Source organism: Bacillus rossius, chromosome 11 (genome assembly GCF_032445375.1).
Source record: "Bacillus rossius redtenbacheri isolate Brsri chromosome 11, Brsri_v3, whole genome shotgun sequence".
In the NCBI taxonomy this organism is placed as follows: Eukaryota; Metazoa; Arthropoda; class Insecta; order Phasmatodea; family Bacillidae; genus Bacillus; species Bacillus rossius.
Window position 1 is genome coordinate 37858125 of NC_086338.1, and position 27936 is coordinate 37886060.

Below are 27936 nucleotides of genomic sequence, written 5' to 3' on the forward strand. Positions count from 1 at the left end.
TTTAATTTCTTTAATGTACAAAAAATATATATAAATACAAGGTTTCAAATAGCACAAACACATTGTTTGTCATGTGCATCCACACTATAAAATATACATATTTTACCATGACAATTCCCAAGTTATAAGTAATAAGTAGTTGCAATAAATATATATATTTCCCATACTACTATAAAACTAAAAAAAAAAAAAAGATTGCACAGGTAAATAAACCATAGAGTGGCAATAATAAATTATAATTAAACAATCTACAACTAAATCATTGCATTAAAGATCACATTTGTCAACTTGGATTAGGTTTGAACCTCAAAACTAGAAGAAATAAAGTTTCAGTTTCAAAATACTTTCTCTACCATAAAAACGGCCGTTTCAAGTCACTCAACGACTGCCAAGCACTCTTAGTGAATAACTGGCTATTTAACAACACACTGGTAAACCCCAAGGGTTGGGAACAGCACATGTGTGCTGGACGTTTTTTCACTGCATCTTTGTCTTTGATCCAATTTTATTGATGAGCTTCCAAACATAACAATATTGACATATAAATAATGACTCCTCAACAGCATATTCCGCTACCCCGAAGTCTCTTTTCATATATTGCATACACCAGCCCTAATTCATTCTAAGAAAACAGAGAGCTAATGAAATAAGTTTTTTCCATAAGAGAGTACATTAATAAAAATTATTCATAACCCAATCAAGTAAGTGTGCTTGCTAACAAACATTTAAATCAAACACTATCCCATTACAATCAATTTACAGTACTAATTACCTAATATGTCTAAATACATTGGAAATGGGTACATTTAAATAAATGTACTTGAGATTAAACAACCTGAAATTAAATTTAAAATTTCATGGACCACATTGTTTATACAATAGGGATTGGGCATAACATTCCTAAGAGGCTCTTAACATTTCTGATTTACAAAATAATAATGTAATTAACATAGGAGATATAATTTCATTTTAAAAAGATCGAAGTCTCCGGGATGCACATGCTTCCTACCTCGGGCGGTGATGGTTGTGAAGACTGGGTCGGATATCAGAAAATGGCGAATGACCATGTCTCTTCCCACCTCGCCGATGACCCTAGATCTGTGCTAATTACTTTATGAAACTTATACATAAAAAATTTGGTTCAAAAACCCTTTACAGTAACCGTATTTGAATATATAAAGTTTCCAACACTAGCATTGTTTAGGCTGGTGTAGTTGCACAATACCTAAGTTATAAAACACTTAAAAAAAGTCACTTTAATACGAAACACAAAGTTGTTCCTGGAAGTTGTTATTATTTTTGTAGCTATGCAAGTAGAAGACAAACCATAAAATATATCTTTAAAAATTATCAGAAATTAATTTACAGAGAACGTACATCAATTAAAAATAAAAACATAAATAGTGGCAAAAACATTTCAGTTTAATACCATTCCATGCTTTTAACAGAAATAGCTTTGTCAGAGATTGTAATTGATTTTGCCCCTTGTAACTGACAATCCTAGTACCAGAGTGCACCACTAACAAGCCTGCAACTTTCGCTTCTCCCCTAGTCGCCTTCCGTCACTGGAGACAGCAGACATGCTACTGCTGGTCACGTAACCCCTCATTAATCCGACCAAGTGGTGCGATTCAAGCCTAAGTCAAAACCCACCACGCTGACAGGCTTTATAATAATTTTAAATCTCTTTTACCAACAAAAATCTGTCATGAATATAAAATGGTTACCAAACGAAACTGTTTTCTTCAATGCAGTAAAAGAACATTAATAACTCGGCCACAAAAGACTATATATTATGGATGTGACAATCAAATTCTCAAATATGTACAATTGAATCCTTAGTATTCAAAAAATTTAGTGATGGGCCGAGACTCAAAAATTCGAGTCGAGTCGAGCGAGTAGCATCAGCTCGGCTCGGCTCGGCATTCGAGTTTATTTTACTCGACGGGGCGAAACTCTATGATAAAATAAAATAAAATTGAATTACAACAAATTCTTAATATCTCCTTACGTGACTTCGGCCGACACTAAAAATTACGTACGTAAGACCGAAACACGTACTTACAAACAATGACGACAATCGGCCATATTATTTATATTTTAGTTTTACAAATTGCCAACTTAACAGGTGTGACCACATAGCAAAGAAGACGAAAACATTTTTAATAAACAAAACACGAATTAAATTTTATAATCACAATATCGGCAGAAATATTACTTTTTTTTTTTTTTAGTAAATCCGTACTACAATCGGCGCAACGTTACAATAATAAATTAACGGTAGCGTTATATTTGTGCGCATGTTTGCGACTGATACGCCACCAATCACGAAATGGCATTTAAAAAAAACTTTGCTCCACTAATTTTAGGAAGTATAGGTTGGCGAACATGAATTTTTTTTTCCGTGTTTGTTTACACTATTACGTTCGGCGAGATTGCGTTTTGTATAATTGTTTGCTATCCAAGTTAAAGTGGCAAGTTAAAATTAATTATGAAGTATAAAGTATTTTATAAAGTGTAACTATTCAATACAAATACAAAAGCATGTATTTTTTGGAAGTGCCAGCTTGCGATTGGCCGGCAACGTAACGGCGTTAGTGTTGTAGCAATAATCTTTAAATGTATTATATTTGTTATGGGAACGTTTATTGTAATGTTGCGCCAATTGTAGCACGGCCTTACACTTCCCATAAGTGAAAGTTTTCAAATATGTTCTAATGATTGTGTGAATCTTACCCTAACCTTCGCGCCAACAAGCCTAAATTATATTCAATGTTTTTTATTGACTCGTGAATGCTACAGGCCGCAGCTAACTCGTTCGGTTCAAAATAAGGTAAGAGCGGTATTTGCGAAACAAAAATGTTAAAAATCTGAAAATACTTTTATTACATGCTCTTTAAATTCCTCTTTTCATTAAAGCCGGCAAATATAAGAAATTTCAAATACTTTAGGAGATATCGAATTTTTTAATTTTCACAGTTGGGCGATATTTGTTAAATAAAATTTTAAAATTTCGAAAATACTTTTATTCTATGCTCTATACCTCAATTATTGAATTGTATTATATCAGTTAAGAATTTAACCTAAATGAATTATTTGTATTAATAAGTACTTGTATTTTAAATATATTTGATTAAGTGGGCCATGATATAACAAGACAACCATCTAAGGACTCTTAGCAATAAAGTGCAAATATTCAAGCTCGACTTAAGTGTCAAAGATTCAAATAAAAATTCAGACTCGAATTGACTCGACTTGAATTTATGATCTACAAACTCGACTCGAATCGACTCGAACTAATTATTGTAAAATTCGACTCGACTCGACTCGACTTAAAAATTTGCAGGTTCGTACATCTCTAAAAAAATTCAATATTCAAGGAAAAAGATTCATAGAAAAATATTAGATGAAATAAGGTAAATTAAAAAATTCAACACTGATAATCTCTGAAGTTCACAAGGTAAATAAATACTTTTCTTCATACCAATCCTGTTACCATTCCCCAAGGTATTCTACTTTTAAGAATTAATTATAAAAATTAAATTGCAATATGTAATGATTCTGGAAACTTAGTCCATGAATAAAACATTTAAAATGTTAAATTTTTATAGTTAATATTTTTAATTTCTTATATATTATTTAATTTTGAACCCTTGAGACCTATATTCATATATGAGGACTGTTTTCGAAGTACTTGAGATTTGAATTCGAGATTAAAAATTATCGTTTGCAACTTTCCGTAGCAAAATATTTTTTCCCCACGTATCAATTTCTTATTTCTTCAGTTTCCTTAAAATCATTCACAACAGAAACTGCTTTTTCACAGATACATACATTCACAACACAGTTCAATAAGAATAAATATGTTAAACTTGAAGCTTGATGAAACCTGTGGTATGCAGCATTCATTGTAAAGTTTTGAATAAACACATATTTTACAACAAAAAAAAAATGCAGGGCTTATTTGGGTAAATGCAATATTTTACTGCGCGAGAGACCAGACTGCGATGCCAGGTTCAAAGCCGGCTGGCGACCCTGCATGGCCACTGGCGTCACGAGCCGTGTTGTCACGTGCCGTCCACTGAAGTAAGTCATGCCACACGTGCCTGGCCAGATTACAAGTGTCATTGCTACGCCCCTTCCCCCTCCGCTCCCCCGCATCATCCTTCCTCGGCGCTGTTATCTATCACTGAGCGGCCTTAGGAATTCTGCGCGCTACCGTACGGAGTGGCGTGAATGGGATGCCGCCTTTCTTGACTTTTCGAGTGCCGGGTCAGCCCGGAACGACACAACTTGTAACAGCCACTCTCGTCCGGTTCAAGAAGGGCGCCCCAGGTACTTAAAAGCAGCGACGCCGGCCTCCGTGAGAGTTCCGAGCGAGTCCTGCGACAGTTCCGGAGTTCGAGAGTTACGCGAGTGAAGGGGAGAGCGACACCGGCGAAGAGGGCAAGAGACTCTCCCCCGAGAGTGGCACGACGTGGAGTTCAACTGGATAGTGAGTGTGCGGCGAGAGACTGTGCGTGTGTGTGTGTGTGTGTGTGTGTGTGTGTGGACAGTGTGCGAGATAAGGGGCGAACCACTGTTGAGCCTAGCTCCAGTGGGGAGTGCGAACTGTGGAACTTGACCGACATTGAGTGACTTGAGAATAAACATTTATAAGTGCCTGTGATTTCTGATCAGACATTAAGTAATTGATAAAACTGTACTAAAACTCAATTGGGCTATCCCTTACGAACCCAGTTCTCCCCACAGAGGTCATAACATACAACTTATGATAAACATTTATAAGTAAAATTTTATCTTGGAGAAAATGAGGAAAAAAATCAAATTGATTAAAAGATGAAACAAATATATTCAGTGGTGATTTATCATAGAATCAATTCTCACAGGTCAGTGAAACGTACAATTAAGTAAAAAAACTACAAGGCCTTCACTAAAATACATTAGTATTTACATGCTATGAAAACGAAACTGTAAATCGATGGCTTAGAATGAAAACCTCGTATCTCAGTTTTTGGACGAAAATACGTTTTTTTTTTTTTTTTTGGCTGGAAAACCTCTTATCTCACAAAATGTTTGGCTGAAAGAAATAAAATGTGCATCCTTACTGCTTTCTATTGGAGAAAAAAAGAAACCACGTATATCAGTAGCACGGTTTTTTGTCTCTGCTGTAAAATTTGCATTTTATGAGATACACGGTTTTCATTCTAAGCCATCGAAACACCCGTTTAAAGTGCCAGAAAGGTACACTGCAGAGTAGTGCATGATCCAATGATCCATCGAGCGGGAAGGGGGGGGGTCTGCAGGCCACAGGAGAGTATCGAGCGATCCGGCACGGCTACGACTCCTCGAAGGACGAGCACATGGTGCCGAGAACCGACTCGGTGGTGTCGACGCCGAGTCCCTTCAGGTAGTGGAAGAACCGGTTCCTCCTCTTGGCGTTGCCGGCCAGGCGGGCCCTCTCCAAGCGGCCGATGGCCCTCAGCAGCGGGGCGTAGTCCTGGGCCACAGCGCCGCGGTCCAGCAGGGAGCTCGCGCAAACGGCCGCCGACGCCGCTTCGTCCGCCCTGTGGGCCTCGGCGCGGCGCCTGCAGAACAACAGGCAACGTTTGAACCAGGAATTTGCGAAAGGTAGCAAGTCCACTTTTTGAGCAAATTCACGTTATACGAGATCCCGAATCTCCAAAGTGTTCTCTTTGTTGCCAGCAAGAAAAGGAACCCAAGTCCTGTATAAGAAATACGATATACGGACTAGTAAATATATGCGGAACTTGCCAAAGGTCGACAATTGAATAATATGTTTTCTGTTGTTTTCCAACAATCTACTTACTTGGACTTGGTAGCTTTTGCAAATTCCTGATTCATTTGTTCCTAAATCACTTGCCATACTGACGACGCTACAACAAGAGAACATGTGTGTCTGCTTTTCATGAACTCATTTCAAAGCTCATCTAAACAATAGTAAAAAAAAAATCAACATTGCCAATCATACTCTTCATCATTCAGCCTTAATTGCTTAATGCTTGATCTCACATGCCATTTTTTTTTATCGTTACTTTCATTTAAGAACTGTTTCTAAAATTTTAACTCGATACCTTCTTTGCAGTTATGTTGTCACAATATTTTCAACTGATACACCTATCCCTCAATTAGCACGGCTTCAGATTATGCAAATTCATTTAGCGCGATTTTAATTTTACTGCCCCAGTCTCAAATAGGACATCTGTAAACTTCAGTTAGCACGAAATCTCGGCAGGCAAAAAAAAAAAAAAAAATTCGAGCATGACGCCACGAAGTCTGTTTCAACTTCTGTGAACTTGTCCTGTGGGATACATTTAGCCAAACAAGGGGAGGAAGAGAATCGCGCGCAGGTCTGTTACGCTATCGGATGTTGTACAAACATCAGCTGTGGCAAGTTAAATTGCAGCTATAGAGTGTAAAAGACCAAATGTTTTTTACGTCCGCGCGTATGCCGCCATGCCGTACCGTTGTCGCCTGGCCACAAATCGGGCTGTGAACTCAGTCTAGCCAGTGGCAGGGAATTCACTTAAAAAAATGTCACATCTGCCCATTCAGCTGCCGGTAACTGTACGTGCTTGATCACTCATAATGCATCGTGTTTAAGTAATTGAGACCAAACTAGAAGTATTACGGCACGCAGATTGTCATGAAGGCCAAGCTTATGTTGGTTGCACTTTAGTTTTATGCAAGTCAACTGAGCGCACTATCGTACGAAATACGGACTCTTACCAAAAGTAAATTACGTGAATATAGGTCAAATCCCAATTTTCTCAAAATCAAATCCCAAAGAATACTTTGAATACACCCCCCAATCCAAACTACATCTCAAGGACCCAAAATAAAATTATATACAAGAAATGAAAAATAAACTCTGGTGTTGAAATGTTTAACCCATTAAAAATGTTTTATTCATGAACTACGTTTCCAGAATCAATACATATTGTAATTTATTTTATATAATTACCTACTTGTTAAAATAACAAATCATGGGGAATGGTAGCAGGATAGGTATGAAAAATGGTTGAGGAATGAAAGAGAATTGTAAATTATCACTTACCTCAATTTACAACATAACTCACACTAGAGTGTAGAGCAATAATAATAGTCACACTCACCTTAACTTATCAGCTGATGGTGTAAGAGCATCAGTCCACTCAAATCTCTGGACTTGTTCACTCCCTTTGTTGGTGGCACTTGCTAACGAAATCATGCACTGCTGAACACTTTCTTGTACCAAATAGCAACAAAGGTCATCAGAAGTGGTTCTACTAGCGTAATTACATGTGAGAACATCCTCTTTCAGCAAAAGGCCATCCTTGGTCATCCGCTCCCACGGCCGTACGGACGGCTCCAGATCGACCGCATCGTCCAAGCGCAAGCAGCCGGAGTACATGACGCATGTTTCCGACAAAACATCCATGAGACTACTCAGCGAATCCATCTGCGCTTGCAAGCAAGTATCGTCTCTCTGGGGACCACGCTTGTTTACCCAGCAACTCGGGACGCCAACTGCAGAGCATGTGGCAGTGCCCTCGTCGCCATCTACAGGCTTTGGATCCTCGACGTTTCCACGGTTGTTCTGCACTTTACCAGAAAACTTGTTTGATTCGCAGGTATCGCCAGCCTCCGTCGCACAGCCACCTGGGAGAGGAAGGCACGAGGTTCTACATTCGCCGAAACCCAGTAGCATGCCGAGATTCCACCACAGCGTCCCCAAAAGCAAACGCGGAGGGGGAAGGCGGCGGCCACAGGAAGACAGCGCGGCGTCACAAGCGGGAGCCGGCTGGACCTCGGTTTCGTCCGCGCACCGAGCCGACGCCCAGACCAGGTTGGAGTCGTCGTCCGCGCAGACGTCCGTCCCGTGGAGGGGAGAGCCGTCCGCCGGCGCCAGAGCCCGCAGCCTCTCCGGCGCGCCGGTGCAGCCGTCACTGGCCTGCGCCCAGAACTGCAGGCCGTGGATGGTCCTCCGCATGTCCCGCCCGCTGGCATGGAACAACCCGCGCAGCGCCGCGTGGCTCAGTCGGCTGCCCTCCAGCAGGCTGACCAACTGCAGCCACACACCTGCACACAACCACAATATACGTATCACATCTAGTCAATGACGAGATCATTACAGACGTACCAGACAACCAGGGGTCTGCAAGTATCAATTGTAACACATACAATTTTACTGGTTTAAGAAAATGTATTTCCAGGCACCATACATTATGGGTACTATATATATTTTTTTCTCTTTTTCTTTTTTACTCTATTCAGCCTGTGTCCTTGATCCTATTGTCACTACTTTACTGTTTTCTAAAATACAGGCTTGTTTAATGTCAGTAGGGGAGAGCAACCAATATTGGACTGGCACTTAAATTTTACGTCTGTATTTCCTCCAAATTACACTATTTTTTTCCACTAGCAACAAAGAAAAGTGAGACTGCAGCGCCACTAACACAATACCATTTTGTATCAACGCTGGACAGATATTACGACTGTGATAGAAAAAAATTATTTTTGGGCTGTATTGATTTTAATTTTGCTTGTATTGCCTAAGGAAGTTGTTCATCATAATGGTGAGTCATAATTTTGTAAGATATTCCTTAAGACAACAGAACAGAAAGAGAACATTTTTTTTTTTTGATGATTCATCTCATTATTAATTTATTGCATTACTAATTCATCGCATTGTATTTAATGCTACACAAGTGCCGTTGCTATTGTGCCACACGAAAACAAAGTCAAAATTATTTTTTATGGTTTATGAAAGTAAAATATGGCACGGTTTACCCGCAAACCAGATAACACCACTTTGTGACATAAAATAAAAACCACAACTGCACATCCCTAACAAATAAGTATGGTAAATATGTAATTACACATAAACTTGGCAGAAGGTGGGGCAAACTGAAGAACGCTGTACTGCTGCATCCACTTGGAAAGGTGAGGACAGCTTGGGTCGCTGGTGGTCAGAATGACCGGACGTTTCGACGACGACAGCAGTAAGGACAGTGCTGACAAGAATCCATCATCCTGGTCTTCAAATACAAGATCTGCCTAAAACAAGAGAAATACAAAGTGTGTATAGAAAAAAAACCTATAAAAAATATTAACTTTTTTTTTCATCACAAAAAAAATTCAACACATGTAAAGAAACATTTCCACAATTTCTGACATAGCGGAGTTTTAAGTGTGTTAGGTGTACAGTAGAATCTCGTTATAAAGTACATCAATAAAGCCTCAACTTTTATACTTAGAAATGAAAGTACTTTTTTCTGAAAGTTACCTTTAAAACGTAGTATTTTTGAATTTTTAAAAATAAAGTAGTAGGGGATCAAATGTTACATTAGCTTCGAAGCAAATATTTGTAAAACAACAAGAATTTAAAAAAATAAAAAATTCTGAACTTAATACAGTAGCCTAAATTCTAGGCGTACATATACAAAATGACAAATGGGTTAAACTATTTTGCAGATATGTACATTTATTGGGATAGAATTCCCTCGCCATCTCCTAGGCGAAATCTCTTGCGACCAGCAGATAAAGATGACTGTTCATACAGTTTAAGAATTTTTTCGCTATCTTTTATTATTGTTGACAGTGTAGTGGGAACCAAACCAAACGACCGTGCCACATCTGCGTTTTTCCTGCCTTTGTCAACTTCTTTTAAAATTTCCACATTTTCCTTCAAAGTAAACTGCTTGCGTTTCTTTTTATCTTTTTGGCTATCCATCCTGATTAAAATATTCAATCGACAATATTGTTTGCCTCGTGCCAAGTCAAACGTAAACAAACCTCTCATCCATAGATAACCATAGCTCCGCACTAGTAGCGTGCGTCGAGAGCATGGCTGTGCCAGGCCACATTCCGACCTTCGTGGCAATACAAAGCGTGTCAGCCATGTTGTGACACCAAACAGTTCAGAAATTAACCTGCATAAATTAACATTATTGGATTTTCTATTTGGTATATAATTTAAAATATAATTTTTATTTAACGTTTGTATCTGCGGTAATTGAAACTTTTAAAACGTGCTCTATAAATAACCAAAAGATGGCGCAGCTAAAAACAATTGTCTTGAAGAGGGGCGAGACAGCAATCGATTGTTTAGATCATCTCATGCACTAAGTGTGTGATCCATGGAGGAGGACGAATGGCACGTTATACTGTACTATGATTCTATGAATCGTTGATACAATGTTTGTTTACGTTTTATACTTGTTAACGATTCTTGAAAGTGATAAAAATTATTTGTAATGTACATTTATATTAAAGAACCCCTGCGCAAAATCAGTAACTATCATGTAAAATTTTCCTGATAACTTTAAAAGAATGGTCGTTGTATTGAAAGGTAGGATACGTTTTTAACGTTAAAGTGAAATATTTTTACATTGTTTACATTGGTGTTTTGAGCGGTAATTTAAAATCATACGTTGAACTGAAAGATACGTTATTCTGAAGTACATTGGAACGGAATTTCACTGTACATGTAAAGAAACATTTCCACAATTTCTGACATAGCGGAGTTTTAAGTGTGTTAGGTGTACACATTTGTGATGCTGTTAAGTTAAATCACGGTATTTGTGCACATACCAATGAGGCAGACAACCTCCAAAGTGCACTGACTGCTCGTTTTCCTCAAAACTTAGCACCACCAGCAAGTATTTTGTTAAATTAGTCAATAAATAATGTAGATTTTCACACAATATTGTATGTGGTACTATTAGTAGGCCACACGGTTTCGTTTAAATTTTAAGACCACACGTCCGACTTCAGCATCTCGGGCAGGAGGAGATGTGAGAATAATGGTGTTCAACTGCCATACTCCAAAGGTTTTTTTTTCTTCCCCCCAAGATTTACAACCCATCATAATACATGTAAAAAAAAATAACTTAACAAAAAAATTACCAAAAAAAAAGTGTTTAGGGAAAAACTACAGACATAAATTGTGATAGAGAAACAAAAAATACCTTCTATAATCTTCTAACAAAAATACTATACTTTGAAATTGGAACAAAAAAAATACCTTTCAAAACGGAGAGTACTGGGTCATCTTAGAACCTTAGAATGCAAGTGCTATGCTCCCACCCATTTTAGGGGGGGCACACAAAAAAACTGCCATAAAAAAATTATTTATTCCTTTTTAAAACATTACTTCAGTCACCTTCAAATTACCTTCAAAGTATTCTCCATTAGATGCAATGCACTTGTCAAACCTTTTTTCACCAATGTTTGAAGCACCTCTGGAACTCTAACTTTGATATCCTCCAGTGCCCTTTTTGCAAAGCTGTTTTTACCGCCTCTATACCAAAACGCTTCCCTTTTACATTTTTCTTCATTCTCAGGAACAGTACAAAGTCGCATGGGGCTAGGTTGGCAAATACGGAGGGTGGGTAAAAACAGACCTCCAGGCCATTCCATATCAAATCAACCAATAAAATAATTATTTTAAACCTTGATGTTAAAATTTATAATACCAAAAAAAAAACTATAGTTTAGGCTATAGGAATTTTTTTTTTTTATATTTAAAAGCATGTAACTCTACATCCGTTTGTCCTCGGAAGCTCAAATTTGTACAATTCTCTTTAGTATGGCAAGGGCTTTAATTTGACATATAACTTGAGTGTATCATATCATTTTATATTTTTTCCAAAGAACTCAAAAAAGTATTTTTAATAAAAAACATAAATTTTAATTTTTAATTTTGATGAAAAAATATTTATTTTATATACTGTATATACTATATCTAGCAGGAGAATTTTGTACTACCTCTACGAATGGCAGCACGCTCTCAGCCCATTTTTTTTTTGGGTTCCCCCCCTCGTATAGTGGAAATGATGCTTGCTTTTTAATGTTGCACTAATATAGAAAATTTACTGACAAATTTCCCATGAATAATGAAATAATCATTTTTACAGCAGTTTTGACGTACTGTTTCAAATTATTATTAAACACATAAAAAAAAACGTTAATTTCATTATAATGGTAATAAAGCAAAAAGACACACGGAACGTCAAAGAGCACATAAGTACGTACGTAATTTTATTTTGTCAATCATAGACAGTAGTGTTTGTTTACTGCCAATGGCATTTGTACATTAACCAAAGAGTAAATTTAATTTTTATTTTATCATACACAGTAAAACTTACATCCTCCACAAGTATGATGGACAGTTTCTTAGAGTTGTGGTCTTCGGCCTGCGTGTGCTTTGATTCCTCCAACTTTGAGTGTTCTTAAACAAGATAGAAATTCACAACTTAAGGCCCAGCCACAACAAACATAGTATTGAGATATTGATAGTAATATCAATAAGCCCTTTTACAACACAAAACTAGCTCAGTGGCCTAGCTACAACAAACATAAACTTAACCCCAATACTTTGTATAATTTGGTTGTTTTAGCATTCAAAAAATTAATGTTGCTGTAGTTGGTAATGTAAAAATTAGTATTAACAGAATAAAATCAATAATGGCACATAAATTGCATAAGCACATGCGAAAATAAGACTGTGATTTTATAGATTAATTCCATTATGAAAACATAATTAACAAATGAAAATAATATCAGTTACAATCTAGTCCACACACAAACACACACACACATTTTTATTATTTAATAAATAAAGTTCTCAAATGATGATGTAGTAGAACATGTAACAATCCAGAACTCCCAGTTAGCTCAAAATTGGTCTGAATTGCACATATGTACATAAAAACAATTGAAGAATTTGTTAGGTTGGAAAAAATTGTTATAGTTTGTAAAAGCATAGCTCTAAATAATTCATGATGAAAATAAAGTCTCTGGAGAACAATGTCTGATTATCACTGCTTTTTATTACCCGTTAGCAAATACAGTCAAACCTCATTATTACAAACCTGAAGGGACCATAACTTTAGCACTTTGTAATAACGAGGTTTTGTATTAACCAAACTATTGGGATATCATGACCAAAAAAATTGATTGAAATACACACCATTGGTAGTATAAGCTGGCTTCACTACATGCATGACAATATGTAAACACTGAAGAAACAAACACAATGCAACACTTACAGAATAAATCATAATACAAACTTCAATAAACTTGCATTCATGACACATGGCTAATTTGGTTTAAAAAAAAGCATCAATTCTGGTTTGCAATATCTTTTTCTTATAGGCATTGTTTACCACATTTAACTTTGGTCGTATCTACTGCTGCCGACTCCCTACACATAGTTTTGCCAACAAGATTGTTGCGATCCTTAAACCGTTGTAGCCAACCATTGCTGAACTTGAAGTCTGAAATTCCTAACCTCAATGCTAGGTAGTCTGCCTTCTTCTGGATCATAGGTCCAGAAATTGGCAAGTTTTCTGCACGCATATCTTAAAACCACTGCAAGAAGGTAGCTTCCATTTCTTGATGTTTTGGGCCTCGCATTCTTTTTCTTGTTGATAATCTGCACGAACTCGCAAAAGCCGATTCAATCATTTCACGATTTTTTAGTATTGTCGACAAAGACGATTGCGGGATGTTAAATTCCCTCGCAATTTCAGTTTTCGTTCTCTCTCCATTGTCTACTTCTTCAATAATTTTAACTTTAACTTGCAATGTAAGTTCATTGCGTTTACGTTTCGCAGTCATATTACAAAACAACTAACACTCAAAATTGAGGTTCACGTGCATGAACAATGGAAAATATCAGAACTTTTTTCCATAGTGTGTTTAAACTTCTACGTATGTACACTTCCGACAACTAATATTAATACGGTATAGAGTTCTTTCCTTTTCGTTTTCCGTTTATGGCATCTTTTCTAGTTTAGTTGCTAACATCGCCACTAGAGTTGAACTTTTCATCTTGTTTTTCGACCATTTTGCGCTGTAGGATACATACATCTATCTTTGGAGAAACGTTTGTTTACATGACAGTTATGAAGACGATTTACTTTAGACTTCGGCGGTGAAATTCGTATTAACTGTTTACTTATACACGTTAACAGCTACTTGAGGGATCAAAACAACTTTGTAATTCATATTAACCGTATTTCGTACTAAAAGTACTGAATAACATAGGAAATCATACTTTATTTTCCGGGACTGTGAAAGTACTTCGCATAAACGGGAATTTCGTACTAAGCGGATTCGTATTAATGAGGTTTGACTGTATTCGTATTAGCTCTAATGCCATCTTCAGACTACAAAACTGTTCCAGATAATTCACAACATATCACAAACAAGTTTGTTGCTTCAAGAAAACCATTTACTTGAAAATAGTACTGAAATGTCTGACTTCAAATCTATCAACTATTCTTCCCCAGCAGAAAGATTTGGAAAGAAAAGCCATTCACCTCATTATAAAAAAACCTCACTATAACAAACTCACACAAAAATCAGTCCTTTCCAAATTGTTATACCAAGGTTTCACTGTAAGTGTAACCGAGCAACTTCACCTGCCAGGTTAAATGTGCATAGCCAGCTGTTGTGCGGCTGTTGGACAAATGCACATGCCAGTACTCCTAGCTTTTTTTTCTTTCTAAAACCGTCAGGACCACATGTGTACTGAACTCACTTTTTCCGTTTTTCACCCTCGGCTCTTCTTTGAAGAAACTGTTCCCGCTAGTCGCACTCAGCTTTGATGACTTCCTGACCTGATGCGACTGGGTTGCTTCGAGGAACTCCGACAGCACTCGTTTGCCAGTACGTTTGGATGATGCATTTATTTCCAGCACCTAACAAACACCCATGTCTTAATACAAATAACAAGATAAGGGAAAAAATTCCAAACTCTAGACTGTTAAAACTATAGCCTACATGTTTATACTGTACAATTACAAGCAAAAAAAATTATTAATACAGTTACTTATCCTCTTAAGTACATTCTGAAGTAATTAATGTCAGGCCACCCGGCTACAGACATGCTTATTACTAATGATTTTACTGTTCAAGTGATTCAGGTGTTCACACTCAAAATGAGAATATTTTGGTGAAATAAATATTAAGAAATGTTTTAGTTTCATATTAGTTGAATATTAAACACTTTTTTTAAATGAATAGACATATATAAAAATTAAAAAAACACTGGAATCTCCTATTTTAAAAAATGAAACTGTCCTAAAAATAAAAATCTTGTCCCTACTAATAGTTAAGGGCTATTCCTGTAAATTTAACACTATACCTTTATTGCATTTGTTGTTCTGTCACAGGTATTTTCAAGAAATGACTACCCACTAAGTGTTACACAATGGGTGTAAAAAAAGTCACACAAGTAATAGTGGTTTTAATATCACTTGCACGACGTTTTACAGCATATATATCGCGGTTAGTAAATACAATCTACATGTTAAAAATATTTGCGACAGAACAACGAATGCAAGAGGTATAGTGTTTAATTTATAGAAATAGCTCTAACTACTCTAACAGAATGACGAGAAAATGAAAAAAAAGAAAAAAAAAAATCAACATGGCATGAGATCCCACACTAAATGGTTTTACAAGCTTATCGGTGTTACTTTGGTTCTATACTGATTTACCACAAAATTTTGTACATAGCGATTGCTAAATAACTTCACGACATCGCCGGTCCGAGTCGTGAAGGCCTCGAAGCCGACAGGACGGACGACGAGCGCACCTTGCAGTCCAGCTCGCCCGCGACCGCGTACACGGCCGCAGTCTTCCCGCTACCCGCCGGGCCCACCAGCACGGCAGCATTGACCGGCGAGGGCCCGTGCTCGCTGCCGCTGTTGTCGTCATCGTCGCCGGCGAAGCTCCCTCCATCGCTGTCGTCCGCTGGAAACCACACAAGAGCCCGTACTCCACTGGCAGGCTCTCCGGACACTAGACATGTTCATTCTAGCATGCAGGCTTTCGTGGCCTGTCGAAAACTACTTCTTGCAGGATTACCTCTGACTTTTCCATGATATTGACCAATTTCTCTGATTATATATATATATATATATATATATATATATATATATATATATATCAGGGTTGCTACAGGCTTGAAATTGCAAAATTCCCTGACATTTACAGCTTATCCAGATCTGAATCAACAAGTTTCCCTAGCCTTCCAGACATAAATTATCCCACGGCTCACTTGGTGTTGTTTTGAAAGAGGGGGGGGGGGGGGGGGGGGGGGGGGGGGAGAGATATACATGCTTTCAAATGTGTCACCTCATTAAAATTAACGCCATTTTTGATAGACATATAATTGGTATAGATTCACCTAAAGCTATCGAATGTAGGCTATCGAACTTGTATTTAAGCATGCAGAAATTATTTTCACGAAAAGGAAAATCAACCAAATTACGTGATTAGCAAATGTTTAAGCAGTTTTTTTGTTGTTTAACATTGGTGTAAATGTTATTTTTGGTTTAATTTTGCTGTCACAAGAAAAAAATTACAGAAATATTTTGTGATTTCCCTTACTTTTCCGTATTTTCCATACCTGTACAACCATGGTTTTGCAATTTTCTGAAAGAAATAACGACAATCCAGCTTTCAACATCTCTAACAGCTGTTCTAGTTAAAACAGAACATAGCACTTGCTACTTTAGTGTGTATGACTACGCACAACACCATCTAGGGGGAAAAAAAATGTGTTCAAAGTCTGGGTGATGGCATACCAGAGCACATCATTTCCCCTTCAAATTTCTATCACTGAGGAATTTCCATTACATTTCCAGGTTTTAAAGTAAATTCCCTAACTTGCCCTGACTTTCCAGAATGTGGACATCAAGAAGAAACTAAAGATGTCGATTTTCCAGAAAAGTATTCTCGGGATCATTTCCCCGGTAATTACCAAAACAATTTCGGTAAAACTGGAAAATTGTTCAACCACTTACACAGAAACTTATAAATTAATTTCATCAACTTTTTATACAAACAGAATCATACATTTAGTTTGCTTTACCACCCAATAGCTCATTTTAAATTTGAAATTTGGGCAAGACCCATGACAACCTTTTCTGACAGAAACAAAAAAAAAAATTTTTTTAAGCAGTGCTTACCAATCTGCAGAAAATAAATATTTGCATAACTTATATCAACATATCTTTAATTAATTATGTAGATCTAGATTGGTAATGAAAAAAAAAATGAAAATTTTCCTGAAAAATATGTGATTACATTTTTACAAAAAATTTTCAAAGCAGAAAATGTTTCCACCCACATCTCTACCCAATGCCCTCTAGTATGTATTTTAGAGAATATATAACATATTTTGGACAGTGATTAAAAATAAAAAGTAACTTTCCCACCGCTAGTGTGTTCATTCAAACACGAACCCAACTTACAAAATTTCTACTTACAAAAACTAAATTTCCAGCCTAAGGAATAGGCTGGACACACCCTACATCATCTCCAATCACGACTCAGTTCTTTCATGATCATCGTATAATAATCAACTGACTACTACTTAAAAGTGGCCATAATGTACAATAATGCACACAATTTTTCTGTAAAACATGAAACGACCAAAAGCAAAAATGGGAATGACTTTTGAGACACCGAACTTACCATTGGGGACCTTTTCAGCGGCATTCATTTCCGCCACAAATTTCTTCCAGGACTCGAGCCAGGCTCTGAGGTGCCTGGCGCTCGCGAGGTTGCAGATCATGTCATTGACGCACAGCGGCCGGTACTTCTCGGCCCACAGGACGTGGGGCTGCGACGATGCCGGGTCTTCCCCGTCGGGCCGGGCGCCTCTCCCCCGCCGCTTGGGCTTCCTGGCGCGCGGCCCGGGCCCTCCGCCCAGGAACTTGCCCCGCAGCGCCCGGAACGTGCGGTACACCGGGAAGTCGGGGAACTCTCGCTTCACCTCCCTCAGTATCTTCCTGAAGGCTGCGACGGGCGGCGGGGGGCCGAGCGTCTCCGCTCTGGGCTCCGCTGGCTCCTTTCCCGTGAACGTACCCAGCGCCAAGCGCTCTCTTCTGCTCCCTGCGGGCTCGCAATCGTCCGCTGCTTCCGGTTTCAGTTGTAAACGACTGTCACGAGGGAGATGCCAAACGTAGTGACTGTCATCTATCTGTTGCACGTGACTCACTTCTGGAAATGCATCATAGTTCTGATCTTCGAAGCTGAGGAAAGAAATATGAAACACGCATTACAAAAAAAAAACATTAAAATACAAAACCATGTTAGAACACAAATGGTTCATTTGATTTCAAATCACCTAATTTGTAAACAGGAAATTCCGATCACTATTAGCTGAGTTTGAAAACTCAAGCCCCTAGTTTTCAACTCTTCAAAGAGAGATATTAAATCACAGTTATCTTCACATTATGAATTTTGAGTTGTAAATGTACCTTCCTACTTGTTCATTCTTTTTGTTTAATTATATACCAGATGTGTAAAAAAAAACAATCATGGCACTATCTACTGGTCTAGTTTCTTTCATAAAACATTATTTTTGTTTTGTTTTATTCTGAAAATGATATCCTCCAGCCTTTCAAGTGTCAGTATTAGTTTAGTCATGGATCCTGTGAACTATTACCATTGGTAAAAATCTTCAGAAGTGGAAAAAAAAAAAAAAAACAACATGAAAAATGAAAGAAATGGAGTGACAAGCTTCCCCTGCTTCTTCCATCAAGGACATTCACAGCAACCTATGTCACATGTCATCCCCTGTCATCACTTATTTTATGTTTAATTCATCACTTCTTTTATGTTAAATTGTTCCTTCATGAACTTTTTAATTGTTTCTGCCACCATGAGAAACACATATATCACACACACAAATAGTACAAAGGGCAAAATTACTTCCATTTCTTGAACGAGAATGGAAACTGTTTGCTATAATATTCCAAAAACATTTCATTAAATGTTTTCTTTTTTGGCTTGCAAACAGTTGTCATTATTAAGTTATTTTTATGACAAACTTTCGCCACACAAACAAGCAACCGTAAATGATCGCAACTGCAAACTTTTATTAATCATGGCTTACAGATAGACTCACCAGTCACCACATTCAATATGTCCATCGTCCAATTACCAAAAGCAGGTTTCACAACCTTGGAGCTTAACAAAACTTGTGGTATGCAGCGTTATCATTATCATGCAACGTTGTCAAATTGTGTATAAGCCGTGCAGCCTGATTTTATTTTACGAAAAACTGTGCATGTTTTCTTAATACGGTACATCCGAAGCAAAAAACCATGCTCCAAAAGTAATGATTTCCAGAAGAAAAACACACATGCTCCTAGTACGATAGAGCCAAATATTGTACCTTTATGGGAAAATCTTAAAGGTTGGCAGCTATGCAAATGTTCATAAGATAAAAGAGCACTAAAATAATGCAAGGTCTTTACCTTTTTTGAATCTTTATCATCTTTTGGACTGCATCAGGCACTCCGCTCATGAGAAAGTTTTTACGAGCTTCAATTACTGCCGGGTCTGGCTTGCTCTTTCTATTTGTTCTCTCTTGAAGAAACAGAGGCGCTAGTTTCACTGCAGCTAGTGAAGAAAAAAAAATTAATAATGACTTCACTATTTTACTCAGAAAAAATTCAACACACAAATGAGAAACTATGTACACTGAAGGGGACTAATTTTGATCTGTACTGGATGGGCGAAACTTAGGAACAGTGTACGAGGTTCGTGCAGAAAGTTTCTATATAAGTGAAAAAAAAAAATTATTTTACATTAATCAGACAATCAATATTGTCCCATACAAAATACTCCCCCTGAAAAACAATACACTTGAACCATCTCCATTTGCACTGTTGGAAGGCTCCTTGGACGTCCTCTGTTTTAAGTTTTTCATTTCTACCTCCTCATTTCTGTTTTGATGGCCTTCAAGTCACCAAAATGCCACCCCCGAAGCACCATCTCGCATTTGTGAAACAAGAAAAGTCACATGGTGCCAAATCAGGTAAATAAGGAGATATTCCATCAATGTAATCAAATTTAAGGCCAAAAACCCAGCACACCTAGCGAAGTGAATGCAAGAACATTGTCATGTTGGAGGATCCACCTCCTCCCTCTGGACAAATTTGGTCGAACTCGATCCATACGAGCTTTGAGACGTCTGAGAGTCAATGTAGAAGTTTCGAATAACAGTCTGGCCTGGAGGGACGAATACCGATGAAAGGGCATCCTGAACGGGAGTCATCTTTCTCGGACCTCCTGAAACCTTTTCAACCACTTGATGGTTGGTTCCTTCAAAACATCTTCTCCATAAACTTGGCTCAAAGCCTCAAAAGTTTCTTTGCCGTTCTTCCTAGTTTCGCGAGAAATCTGATATTGATTCGCTGCTCTTCAACAAGAGAAAGCTTCATTCCGATGGAACATGAAAAACAGGTAAATTTTAACAAGTGCGAGACAACCCAAGTGACTTGTAGGCTGACCGGGCTAAGACTGATGTGGTGTGGACGGCCTTGAGTGAAAAGACTAATGTGGCACCCCTCCCCGCCGCTCTCAGTCATTTATAGGAATTATTTATACGAACTTTCTGGACGAACCCCATACATGCCAAGAGATGTGACCTTCTATCGATCAATGAGCACTCTAAAAGGACATGACTATGAATAGAAAAAAATTTAATACAGCCCGGAGTGAAAATAATTAGCAAAATAATAGTGACTCTAGTAACAGCTTCACTGTTACCTTACAATACCTTTTGTGGTTGCAGCGACCGACTTCCGAGACTGCCCAGAGCTCTCATCTTCCTGTTTTAGTTCCATTCTTATTTCTGCTGCGTCGCTAGAAGAAGGTACAGCTTTACTGTCAACTACAACACAATTCTTCATGGCTAGCCTCCTACTGGCTCGCGGACTACCTGTTGCTTTCTCCTCCGCCCGGGCGGAAACTTTTCTCGGTCGACCCCTTCCGGCTCGCCTCACGTCCTTTCTCTTCTTGGGCGGGGTGAATGCTGAATCGCTGCTTTCCGCCAGCTCGACTGAAAGAAAAACACTGGGGGAAACCTTACAATGGCCAGAGCAATCAAATCCTGTTCATGTTTTGGAAAAAGTCAACTCCCTAATCAGAGATCAAAGTGTACAATATCACTGTGTTGAACCAGAGGAACTCTACTCGATGAGGAGTTCGACTCAGGTCATCAACACTCACGCTTTGAGAGTCATCATTTAGGAATGCCATCCAACACATGACATGTGGTGGCGTAATGGTAAGATTAAAAACTCACATCCCACAAGACCTGGGTTCAAATACTGATCCAACCATCCTGAATATGGTTTTTTATCGCTTCCAGAAATCAATTCAGGTAATTGCCAATTTCTTTCCAGTGTTAAGTTTGTCTGTCTCTACAACATCACTGCCTACACAATAAATCTAACATATAACATGAGAACATAACATCAGTGACCATATTTTCGCATATCATAGAGAAGTATGAAAAGCATAAACACAATAAGCTGAAATTAGGACAAATATTAATTATTTTTACAAATTTTTACAATTTGATTTCTTACATAACTAAGCTACTTAAAACTAAGTAACCGATTGTCTTTAGATTTTTCTTTTTTTTTTAAATTAAGAACCGTATACTGTGGAGCTTAATTTTTGTTAATTTTACCTATCTTTCTTAAGGCAAAAGGAGGTTGGAGGCATCTTTTTGCCCAAAACTTTGAAAAACTATTTACTTTGAGATGGGGTAGCAACCAAGAAATTGATTATCAAAATTCCTGGCATTATCCACATTAATAAAAAAGTTCCTGAATCATCATTTCAATCGTGCCAGCAATTAAGTGTTTATACTAACATTTTGAGCATGTTTAGCACATTATTTGAAAGACTCCTAAATATGTTGCTTCAGCCAGGTACTTAACCTGAGATAATGAAGACCTCACTGCCACTGTAAATCTTAAAATAAACATCCTGTTAAAAAAAATCTCTACCTAGGTACATAGCATGTTAAAAAAGAGATGACAACTTCACTAGTCATACACACACAAAGGCTGTAATGATACCTACCAAGGTCGTGTTCACTTCCGCTGTCTGTGCTGCCCTCATCCCCACAGGAAGTCACTCGAACCATTCGAACCTTCCAGTTCCTCAGCGAAGAGGTCTTTCTGTCACCAACACTCAGGTTCATCGGAGTCACATCTTCATCTACAGATGAGCCACCTAAAATTTCCAGAACTTCGGAACCCAGGACATTAATATTATCAGCGACCTCTCTGTTGCTCAAACTTCTCTTTGACTTCCTTCTTTGACTCGAGATTATCGGTGTGAGATCTTTTTTCCTTGTTTTTATCTTCATGGGTGTGGAGGGTGGGGAATGAATCAGAACTTTGACTGAAAGTCTTTGTGGCTTCGTCAACACCTCTTCTTTGGAAACCCTACTAAAATAGCTGAAAATGCTTTTCTTCTTAGCTTCGATGCAGTTTTCGACATCTTCAAAAGAATCGTCCAGAATTGGAGATTCAACTTCTTTGGGCCGTGCAAGCTTATTGGATGAAACACGTTTTCTAATTTTCCTTTCTGATGATGGGACAGACTTTGGAAACACGTTTCCAAGAATCGATTTTACACAAGTAGTGTTACTTTCATCGATGTCGACGTCTGACTGCTCAACATTATTTAAAGTTTTTTGAAGCTCTGACAGTTTTTCATTTTTTGACTCAGGAACCCTGGTAGGTGGTGCCTCCAACTTTTCCTGGAGACTTTTCAACTTTTCAAATTTCCTTAAAGCTTTCTCTGCCTTCCTCACGTGCTTCAACGTCTTTTTGTACTGTACAAGCAAGACGTCCTGCTCCCCCAAATCAGGACTCGATGGCTTACATACTTCGTCTGGCTCTAAGACTAAGGTATTTCCTTCAGCTAGGTCTTCAATGAGTGCATCTGCACGGTTATTCTTTAGTTGTGACTTCAACTTTGCATCCTTGGCATTTTGTACTACTGCGACATTCTCCGAAAGAGTTTTATTCTCAATCTGTTTGGAATCACCAACACACTCTTCAATGGCAGACCCTACGCACTCTATTTGAACGTCTTCGCTCTCAGACTCATCAACAATGACACGCTTCCATTTTTTACACTTTTGCTTCCCGACATCGTCGCTGATGGGGCTCCTGCGTTTACGGTTTCGCCTTATCATTTCTTCCAGATTATGCTTTCGCTTGGTCTTAGTCTCCCATCTCGATGTACTATTTGCAGAGCCTTCATCTGACATGCTAACACTAGTTGGTTTATGTTCGTTTTCCGCAACCACGCAATCATCGCCAACATTTTGCATGTGCACTGCCATCTGCACTTCAAACGCATCAGTGCCGGACTTTCTGACGATGTCTGACAGCGCAGAAGAAATTTGAGATGCATCTTTTTCATGAGAAGACACTAATGCATTTTCTATTTTACATGATCGATCTGAACTTTTTGACTTTCCACTGCGATTTGTTTTAGTAGAATTCTTTGCAGTAGTTTTAGTTTCTTTTTCGCAATAAGCATGTTGAGAAGTTTCCTGAATTTCACTGGTTGTAATTGTAATTTCCGAGTGAACTGTTTCCACACCCACAATAACCTCACTAGCTTTACGTTTGACTTTCCTTTTCCTCCTCTTAGCATCAGCACCATCAACATTTCTTGCGTCGCAACTGACTATAACGTGGGCGCACGACTGAGGTACATTAGTTTTTACAGCTGAGGCGCTACCACTTCTTTTTGGTGTAGCTCGCTCAGGTACATTAAGTAAGATATCTGCTTCCGTATCCCCATCTTCTCTCGTGGGCGACTGGAAGTAATGCGTGATGTCTTTCATTTTATGTGTCCTATAGAGAAAAGAACAAAAAAAAAATGTTAACCATGGTGTACGCAATTCCAAAATAAATATTATGCTTTATTTCACGTTAGAAGACTAGTACACATGGGCCTCTTTCTTGCGCTACAAAGTAAACAAGAAAGTGAACATTAATGAGCCATTCCATTTCAATTAAGGCAGGAGCGTGTCAGATCAATATCGGATTTGTTTTAAAAAATTACAGCAGTTACAACCAGTGGAGACAAGAAGTGTGCTAAAAGGATTTCGCCCCAAAAATATTTTTACCCATTTTGATAGCTTTTCGAAGTTGATTCCAAACTAAAAAAAGGTGAAAAAATCCATTTTTCAAATGAGCAGCATTTCAAAACTATTTAACGGATTCCATTGAATTTTTTTTGTAGCTATTATATTGAACTAAAGAGTGGTATAGTTCCAATGAGCCCCATGACAAAAATTTGAAGGGGGAAAAACTTAAAAATTTGACAAAAATGTTTAATTTTTTTGGTTTTTCAAAAATTTTTTACAAGGAATAATCAATTTTCATAAAAAGTAATTCCGGTAATATGTAGACCTATTACAGTAGTTTTACAGAAAAATTTGTTTTTAGTTCTATAATGCACGGAATTAACATTTAACTTTAAATTTTGCAAAATTTGACAAAAGTGCCATTTTTGAGTGACAATTACTCAAAAAATCCTTTTCTTAAAAATCTGAAAATTGTTGTTTGTAGTCCTTTGTTAATAGCATGCACTTTGTTTGATAGTGTCTTTTTGCCTGATAGTGTCTTCTTGCCTGTAACCATTTCTAGAATTTTTTGAAAATGTAATTTTATTACATGTCTACCATTGGTTGGAAATAAAGTACCTAGGGAAAATGTATAAAGTCACAGAAGTTAGCCAATGATAATAGAATTGCGGAACGAAGGAAAATATAGTCTGTAATAATGGCAATAGCAAAAGCCAAAATAAGACCCTGAAAAAAAATGACATTTTGGAGTGATTGTGGTACAAGGAGTGAATTAATAAATAGAATTAAATATTTTTTATAAAGAGAATAAATAAGTGTTAAGTAGGTATCAAGAAATTGCCGTTCGGGTTTTTTTTTTCCGGATAGACTGAAACTGTGTAACTTGGGCGCCACCACGTGTAGGGGCACGTGGACCCGGCCGTAGACTCCTGGCTCGGGGCCGTGACATGACACGTGTGGGGACTAGGCTCGACTCCCCTTTGCGCAGTAGTACTAGTGGTGGGCTCTTAAGGCATCCCACACGCCTCCGGACTCAGAAGATTCCACACACGGCTGCTCAGTGAACCTCACAGAAGTCTAGGGAAAGCTCTTTATTGATGTAGAGCGGCACAAGGAAATAAAACGTTACATAAGTAATTACGAGAAAAGAGAGTTATTAACTGATACACTGAAATAACATGCCAACAGGAATATTACACCGGCTTAAAGGCTGACCAGGTCACCTCGTGGCCTGGCCTCGAAAGTTTGTTACGTATTAAGACGAAATAAAATATCCAACTGGATTTAAATATTTATGTTAAAGAGCCATCCTCCCGGGGTAGACCTCGAGGAATAGTAAAAGGTTTAAAAAATAATTATGGAGCGACGGATGTTACCAGATCAGTGAAACTAAAATTGAAGTCGACGAGGTGTGCGCAGCCCTTCTACCCCGGGCGGCGAATGGAAGCTGACTGACGAGGCCAGGGCATCATGGCCGCCGGGAAGCGTTAAGTTCCCGTTATGTTACCAGGTATCCACCTGGTAACATATTAACATGACAAACCCTATTAAACACTAAGCAAAAACTAACCACAATGATTTATCATTACCAAACTTAACTTTTTTTAAATTTATTTGTTAAAGTTCAAAAAAGTAGTTGCGGGTAGTTCCGGGGTTGCCCGCCTGGGGCGCTGCGCCGTCCTTACTAATTAAAAACTTAAAACATAAACACTCAGGAATTTTAAAAAATGAAAATAAAAGGTTTACATTACAATTACTTATTATTTTAATTAAGTTTTTACGGGAACATGGCACTGAAGCTACAGCCTCTTGCAGGGCCAAGGGCCAAGGCTCACACGCACACACGCACGCACTCGGCGGCGGGAAGTTTGAAACAGAGGGTGTTGGTGGGTGGAGAGGGGGGCGGCTACGGCGTGAGGCACATCGGGCTTAGGGACGGCGTAGCCCCAGTCGACGTCAAAATTTATTGTACGTGTGGAAATAAGTGTAGTACGGTAGTCACAAGAAAAAAGCCAGGCCCTGTTTATTTAAATTGAATTAATATAACAGTGCAGTGTAGAGAAAGAATGTGTGGTTGTATGATTGTTTTAGTAATTAGGAAAGTGACTGTTTGTGTTTCACGATATACAATGATTAAAAAGAGAAATGGCAAACATTTTTTTCCCCCTGAAAATTTAACATCTACGAGAGAAATATTGACAGAAAATGATTATTGCCATAAAACCTAGAAAGGTAAGAGGTATGGCTTTTAAACATTTGTGATTTGTAATTGTTTTTTATGCATTTTGTTTGAAGTGTTAGGTGATAGGTATGCTGCATGCGTTTCATTTGCAGAGCTAGGTGAAATAGCTACCGGTATTTAATTTGGTAAACCTAAAAGTTTTTATCCATAACAGTTTTGCTGTACTGTGAAGTAGACTACAGTCCCACCCAGTAAAATCTATTTTGCAGTACCTGTATTAAATATTTTTAAAGCGAGACTTTTCAACATAATATTTCATCGGTATCCTGAAATAGAATACAGTCCCAATAGGTCTAGTATAATTTGCAATTCTTGTATTTAATTTCTTAAAAGGGAAACTTTTAGATATATTTCATTGGTATCATAAAGTAGAATACAGTAACACACACAATAGTCTATTTTGCAATACCAGTACCTGTTTAAAATTTTAAAAGTGATTCTTTGATATATTTCATCAGTATTGTGAAGTAGAATACAATCACACCCTGTTTAGTATATTTTGAGATACAATATTTAATAACTAATAATTCATCACTTTTCCCGCAACTTTCATTTTTAAGTATGTTTTCTAATAAATAGGGCACAATGTTATATTGCCATAAAATGTAATGTCAACAGACATTTCTTTGAGGAAATATCAGTATCGCAAAATATACTAGAGCAGGGGAGATTATAGTCCAGTTTACAATACTGAAAAATAATAATACTAAACGAATTAAATGTGTGAAGAATAGCATGTTTAAAGTTGCCCACCCAAAATCCCCATATTCTGGCACTTGTCCCATAAGAATGTAGTGGTGGTAGTGACAACCGTAGCCATCTTAATGAAGTCATCAGTACTGTTATGGAATTGGAGTCTAGACAACTCCGAAATTATTCAAATTTGTCTTTAATTATTTAAACAGTTACAAGCCCCCCCCCCTTCCCAAAAAAACGTAACCAACTAGGAATATATTTCCTGATTTGGTAATTAAAACGTTGATAAAATACGGATCCTACCATCGTATCCACCAAAGATTTTAAAATGACGACAAATGGTACCTCATTCTTAAATTCCCAGTCTTTGCTACACGTCTGTCAGTCTAATCCAAAAGGTAAATCTGAGAAAAATTGTTATGTGATTACGTTTATAATTAAAACTATAAAAGAAACAAAAATTACATCAGAATGCCACACCATCACCAAACCTACAATCTCGTAAACTATACACACACCACAAAAAAAATACAATGGAACTAAAATAATGATTTAACAACTACAATAATTATATTACCGTAACTTACAATTCTAATAACACATATTCTCACCGTACATGAACTCTTTGCTTTGTGGTCCATATTATCACACTACACAAACAAATTTAACAAAAAACAAATTAAAATAAAGGCGGTAAAATAGGAAGCCATATCTGGCACACAACCGAACACAGAATACAAAGTAGTTATAGAATGGCAACAACAAACTAGACACACGGACACACTTATTAGCGTTCCTGGTGGCTGGATAACAAACTAATATAAAAAAGTTTAATTACAATGATTAAAGTTTTTTTACAACCTGAAACTCTTAGACCATAGATAGTTTGGTCTAAGGTGAAACTAACCGAGTTTTACTGCTCCTGGTACTTTCAGACAAATGCACTAAATTACATTTTTAAAATTTTTTATTGCAGTCAGTGGCATGCTTTATTCAGATTAAATATGAGCAGGCTGACATGCTTTTGTTCTCGAAAAATCAACAAGGGGGGGGGGGG

The 27936-nt window shown here is 37.7% G+C and overlaps 1 protein-coding gene across 8 annotated transcripts; it reads right to left on the reverse strand.

Annotated features, from left to right (window-relative positions):
• Positions 1 to 27617, reverse strand: LOC134536819 (uncharacterized). Of its 8 annotated transcripts, none has more exons than XM_063376806.1 (12): positions 27496 to 27617; positions 21910 to 23705; positions 20756 to 20875; positions 20594 to 20668; positions 19287 to 19431; positions 17497 to 18056; positions 15611 to 15768; positions 14552 to 14711; positions 12153 to 12235; positions 8883 to 9060; positions 7137 to 8082; positions 1 to 5588 (listed from the first exon to the last, which is right to left on the reverse strand). In XM_063376806.1, coding segments are annotated over exons 1-12 (4473 nt in total). In that variant the 5' UTR covers positions 27498 to 27617; the 3' UTR covers positions 1 to 5338. The 8 variants fall into 8 exon arrangements, with proteins under 8 accessions (XP_063232876.1, XP_063232875.1, XP_063232874.1 ...); XM_063376805.1 differs by having other exon boundaries at positions 20594 to 20671; XM_063376804.1 differs by adding an exon at positions 25318 to 25459 and having other exon boundaries at positions 20594 to 20875; positions 27491 to 27616.
• Positions 27618 to 27936: the final 319 nt, after the last annotated feature.

What these genes read in the sequence shown, in the direction of transcription:
- LOC134536819 (XM_063376799.1), bottom strand. An exon ending in ATGATAAAGATTCAAAAAAG is followed by an intron (nt 18,057 to 19,286) that starts GTAAAGACCTTG and finishes TTCTTTCCTCAG; the next exon opens with CTTCGAAGATCAGAACTATG. An exon ending in CGCTGAAAAGGTCCCCAATG is followed by an intron (nt 15,769 to 17,496) that starts GTAAGTTCGGTG and finishes TGTGGTTTCCAG; the next exon opens with CGGACGACAGCGATGGAGGG.